General features: G+C 43.5%; 1 protein-coding gene across 1 annotated transcript; it reads left to right on the top strand.

Annotated features, from left to right (window-relative positions):
• Window positions 1-648: 648 nt before the first annotated feature.
• LOC141818114 (cytochrome P450 71A1-like) lies at window positions 649-2,044 on the top strand (the record flags this gene model as incomplete). Its single annotated transcript, XM_074705685.1, is given in 3 exon segments — window positions 649-981; window positions 1,034-1,757; window positions 1,837-2,044. Coding segments are annotated over 3 exon segments (1,265 nt in total), but the record flags the coding sequence as incomplete, so codon positions are not given.
• Window positions 2,045-6,168: the final 4,124 nt, after the last annotated feature.

Raw genomic sequence — 6,168 nt, 5'->3', positions numbered from 1 at the left:
GGTCTGCCGATCAAGCCGATTGATCTACCAATCCTACAAAATCAAAGTAGTACAATAATATGAAATTTAAACCATGATATTAAATTTGACAATTGACTAATTATCTGATATCGATTTCGAAATTCGAGTGAATCTCTTTGTCAGATCGCTACCTAAGACTGTTCACGTAAAGAGGATTCATCTTTACTCATTCTTCTTTTCATAAAAATCACTTCACTTAGGAGCTTATCTCAATTTATCATTGGCCAAACTCTTGGGTTTCTTCTGTTTAGCATTCGACCACTTGACTGCTATAACTTTCTGACTTGATTACGATCCATCGAGTTAATTTAATTAATACGAAAGGTTAAATTAGAGATAGATTCAATATTTTAAATCATATAAACTCAGATAATATTTTATTTATCAATCAAATTGACTGAGCAACTTCCAATTCATTTATTATTTTATTACAAAATTATTTTTATTATATTTTATATTTTTAGTAACTATAGTACGACCTAAAGATAAATATTTTAATTCTAATTAAGGTACGGTAGCTCAAGGTCTACTAGCTAAAGTTGATTGCTTCTGAAAACAATGTGACTAATGACGTTTGAGAGCGTTTCCCTGTTCTTGTTCATTCCTCTGCTTCTGCTTCTGCTTCAGAAGACTTCTGCTTCTGCAAGCCAAAAGGAAGTCGAGCTCTTCGCATGGCGACCTGCCTCCTTCGCCGCCGGGGGTTCCCCTCGTCGGCAACCTTCTCCAGCTCGGACCTTTCATCCATAAGTACCTCGCGGCCCTCTCCCGCCGCCACGGCCCTCTCATCCTCCTCCGCCTCGGCCGCGTCCCGACCCTCGTCGTCTCCTCCCCCGACGCTGCCCGAGACGTCCTCCGCACCCACGATCACATCTGCGCCAGCCGCCCCGCCACCACCGTCACCCGCATCCTCCTCGATGACTGCAGCGACGTAGCCTTCGCCCCCTACGGCTACGAGTGGAGGCAACGCCGCCGGATCTGCACGCTCCACCTGCTGAGCCCCAAGATGGTGCAGTCCTTTCATCCATAAGTACCTCGCGGCCCTCTCCCGCCGCCACGGCCCTCTCATCTTCCTCCGCCTCGGCCGCGTCCCGACCCTCGTCGTCTCCTCCCCCGACGCTGCCCGAGACGTCCTCCGCACCCACGATCACATCTGCGCCAGCCGCCCCGCCACCACCGTCACCCGCATCCTCCTCGATGACTGCAGCGACGTAGCCTTCGCCCCCTACGGCTACGAGTGGAGGCAACGCCGCCGGATCTGCACGCTCCACCTGCTGAGCCCCAAGATGGTGCAGTCCTACGCTCTGGTCCGCGAGAAGGAGGTGGCCGCCATGATCGCCGCCATATGTTCCCGGGGATCGGCGGCGGAGATCGACATGTCCGCCGTCCTGTTTGCCTTCTCCAACAACATCATGTGTCGGGTCGTCGCGGGGAAGAAGTTCGAAGGGAGGAAAGGGTTGTTCTCGGAGCTCATCTCAGAAAACTCGGTGCTGCTGGCCAAGATTTATCTCGGGGACTACCTCCCGTGGCTCGGTTGGGTGGATTGGTTGCTCGGGAACGTGGCGAGAGTGAAGAAGAACAAGAAGAGGTGGGACGATCTGCTCGATCAGGTTATCAAGGAACATGCAGAGCGAGTGTCGGATGATGAGAAAGATTTCGTCGATGTTTTGATCTCCCTTCAGAAGGATCCCGTGTTGGAATCCATCCTCACTCCGGGAATCATCAAGGCGCTTCTTCAGGTAGATTAATTCTTCCTCTGCTCAACTTCCAACATAAAATAGGTCGAATAGCCGAACCACATGAAATTGCAATTTGCAGGACATGTTCGCCGCCGGAACAGAGACGTCGTACACAACTCTGGAATGGGCCATGGCGGAGCTGGTTCGCAACCCAGGCAAGATGCAAAAACTGCAAGACCAAGTGAGAAGCGTAGCCAGCGGCGGAGGTAAAATGGTGAAAGAGGAAGAGCTTTGCCAGATGCCCTACTTGAACGCTGTCGTCAAGGAGACCTTCCGGCTGCATCCCCTAATAGAACAGAAGAGAGATTAAAGTAATAAAGTTTATTGATTCCTGTTGCATCTCTCAACGATGCTATATATAGATGGTTTACATAGACTTGGTCAGTTGACCAATTCAAGATTAACTTGTAAAATAAACAAGGTCTAAAAATAATATTTAAATTAATTATCTTCTATTACCTCCCGACAAACTTAACGGGAGATCTTTGACGTTGAGTTTGCATCTTAGCTTGCCGAAACGTTGTCCGGATAATGGCTTGGTAAAAATATCAGCAATTTGATCTTCTGCTGAGATATAAGAGACAGATAATTGTTGGTTAGCCACACGCTCTCGAACAAAGTGAAAATCAATCTCAACGTGTTTGGTACGAGCATGAAAAACCGGATTTGCTGTAAGATATGTTGCTCCAATATTATCACACCAAATTTTCGGTGTAGTTTTTGAGGCAAGATGAAGTTCTGAGAGAAGTGATTGAAGCCAAATAAGTTCTGAAGTTGCATTAGCTATAGCTTTATATTCAGCTTCAGTGCTTGAACGAGATACAGTGGGTTGCTTCTTCGAATTCCAAGAGATAAGATTCCGGCCAAGAAATATTGCATATCCACTAGTAGAGCGTCTATCTTCGGGAGAACTTGCCCAATCCGCATCACTATAGGCATGTAAATCTCGGGATGAGTGGCGATATAAAAGAAAACCATGTAGAATAGTGCCTTTAAGATAGCGAAGTATTCTTTTCACACTTTCCCAATTTTGTTCGGTGGGAGCATGCATGAACTGACAAGCACGATTGACTGCAAACGTGATATCAGGACGTGTAATAGTCACATACTGTAAAGCACCAACAATACTTCGATAGAACTGGGGATCAGACATCACTGAGGTTGAAGATGATGTGACAACGGTATTTGTAGCCATCGGCGTAGAGACCGGTCGTGCTCCATCCATTTTAGCCCTTTGAAGAAGCCCAGTAATATATTTGGTCTGAGAGAGAACACAACCTTCTTCATGCGGAATAAGTTCAATGCCAAGAAAATAATGAGCATTTCCTAAATCTCGAATAGGAAATTCTTTGTTAAGAAGACTTAATAAATCGTTGATGCCCTTCTGATCATTGCCAGTTAATAAGATGTCATCCACATAAATGAGAAAGAATATCATGGATTCATCATTGTGTCTATAGAAAAGAGAGGAATCAGTTTTAGAACAAGAGAATCCTTGACTCTGCAACCATTTCGATAATCGATGAAACCATGCACGAGGAGCTTGTCGAAGACCATATATGGATTTCTTGAGGTGACATACATGAGACGGAAATTGTGGATGAATAAACCCAGGTGGTTGTTCCATAAACACCGTCTCCTCCAGATTACCATGAAGAAATGCATTAGAAACATCCAGTTGTCGGATAGACCAATTAGAACTAATGGCAATTGATAATAATAATCTCACAGATGTAATTTTGACTACTGGACTAAATGTGTCATTGAAGTCAATACCTTGTTATTGACTAAAACCCTTTGAAACAAGTCGAGCCTTATATCTTTCAAGAGAACCATCAGCACGATGTTTAAGACGGAAGATCCATTTAGAGCCCACAATATTCATCGAGGGAGTGCGTGGAACTAGGCTCCATGTTCCATTGCGAAGAAGTGCATCAAATTCTGTTGCCATTGCATTACGCCAATTCGGATCTTTGTTTGCTTGTGTAAAACAAGTTGGTTCATTGGTGTTCGAGGAAACCACTAGAGCTTGAGGAAGTGGATGCCGAGTAGCCATTGAGCATCGTGCATATATGTCACTCAGGGAACGCATGCGACAAGGAGTATCACCACTTGATGATGTTGAAGGTGAGTTTGATGACGGGGTTATGTTATTTGATGATTCAGAATTAGGAACCATGTTTCCTGTAGCGGGAGATGCCTCCAAGATTGGACATGGAATAGGTTCTAAGGCCTTGTCACCCCTGAAATTATTAGTCCGTCCAGCTCGTACAGGAGAAGACACATGAGGGAATTTAGATGACCCAGATGAATTTACAGCGGAAACTGGCGCCGGCCCTAGAATGCCATCACCTCCTATATTTGTAATAGGACTGGTCGGAGCAACAGTCTGTGAGACCTCAGACGGGATATTCGGTGGTGGTATTAAGAAGATTCCATTATTCCCTGAAGATGGAGGTGTAGTTGAGGCTGTAAAAGGAAATATAGACTCATCAAAAATAACATGTTGAGATATATATATGCGCCCTGTCGGAATATGCAAACAACGGTAGCCATGGTGCAAATTACTATAACCGAGGAAAACACATTGTTGAGAACGTGGATTCAGTTTATGTTTAGAGTAAGGTCGGAGCCATGGATAACATGCGCAACCAAAGATACGTAAGAAGGTGTAGTTAGGAGTTTGATTGTAGAGTTTTTCCATGGGACTTTTATGCTGAAGCAACGGAGTAGGTAGACGATTAATAAGATAGACTGCAGTTTGAACTGCATCATCCCAAAATTTAAGTGGAACTGATGCATGATTGAGAAGAGCTAATACAATTTCTATTATATGACGATGTTTCCGTTCAGCAGAGCCATTTTGTTCAGGAGTGTGAGGGCATGAAACTCGATGAATAATGCCAGAAGAATTTAGATGACGATGAAGGGCTTGATATTCTCCTCCCCAATCAGAATGGAGAGAAAGGATTTTACGATTAAAGAAACGCTCCACATGGCTTTGAAACTGACAAAAGATATCAAGCAGGTCAGATTTTCTTTTCATGAGAAAAATCCCAGGTAAATCTACTAAAATCATCAATAAAAATGACATAATAGAGAAAACCTTGGTTTGACAAAACAGGAGCAGGACCCCAAACATCAGAGTGAATTAATTCCAAAGGAAATTTGGATACATGACAAGAAGAAACAAAAGGTAATTTATGACTCTTTGCTTTCAGACAAGCATCACAAGAATGAGATGAAGAAGATAAATTGGTTGGTAGATCAAACCGACTAATGATGTTTTGAACCAGACGTAAAGATGGATGTCCCAAGCGTGCATGCCAAGAGGCTTTATTTGTGCGTTCTCCAATAAGTGCTTTGGTGGAGGTAGGTTGTAAGTGATAAAGGCCATCTTTAATTTCTCCTCTGAGCAGGATGGTTTGGGTGATGGGATCCTTTACAAGACAAAAATGAGGATGAAATTCAAAAAACACATTATTATCTAGAGCGAATTGACGAACTGATAGTAGATTTTTAGTAATAGATGGAACATGAAGAGTATTGCGCATGTAAAAGAGACGACCAGATGAGTGAAAAAATGTGTTTCCAAGGTGAGCGATTTGCAAACCTGAACCGTTGCCTATTTGTACCGTGTCAGGACCATGATAGGAGGTGGCTTCTGTAAGAATGTCATAATTTGATGTAACGTGATGAGTCGCGCCGGAATCTGGATGCCACCCTGATCCTGAGGAATCCGCTGTAGGTGTATAAGAATTACTTGTAAGAGAGAATGCCCCAGGAGTTGATGATGATGCTCGAGTTGAGGATGCAAAACCACCAATAAAATTTGAATCAAATCTCTTATAACATTGATGAGCAAGGTGACCATTCTTGAGACAGATTTGACAACAGCCTTCGTCCTTGACCTCGTCCTCGATCTTGACCTCGGCCTCGACCTTTGTTTCGTCGTCCTGGACTTTCTTGATGATGATGAGTGTTATCAGATTTATAAGCCGATTGTGCCGAAAGAGCAAGAGAATCCGAAACCCTGTGAGATTGCAATTGTAGAAGTATCTCATGTGAAGATAGTAATCCATGTAGGGTATTAAGAGACACTTGATCAATGCGAGTAGTTATGCTGGGAATAAAGCTGTCATATTGAGGTCCCAATCCTGTAAGAACCTGAACCACCAAATCTGAATCTGAAATAGGATGACCAATCGCAGCTAAATTATTGGCAATTGTCTTTATAGATTGCATATATTCATTGATAGACTTTTCTCCTCGATGAATTGATTGTAATTGCATGCGCAGTTGAAGAACACGTGCTTGAGAATCTGAGGCAAAAGTTCGAGCAAGAGCCTCCCATATTTGCTGAGAGGTAACAAGTCCTACAATCATAGGAAGTATAGATACATCAATTGTC

This window comes from Curcuma longa, unplaced genomic scaffold (assembly GCF_044706935.1).
Source record: "Curcuma longa cultivar G26 ecotype Majalengka, Jawa Barat unplaced genomic scaffold, ITB_CL_G26_1.1 contig_23389, whole genome shotgun sequence".
Classification (NCBI taxonomy): Eukaryota; Viridiplantae; Streptophyta; class Magnoliopsida; order Zingiberales; family Zingiberaceae; genus Curcuma; species Curcuma longa.
This window is presented reverse-complemented; position numbering and strand designations above follow the sequence as displayed.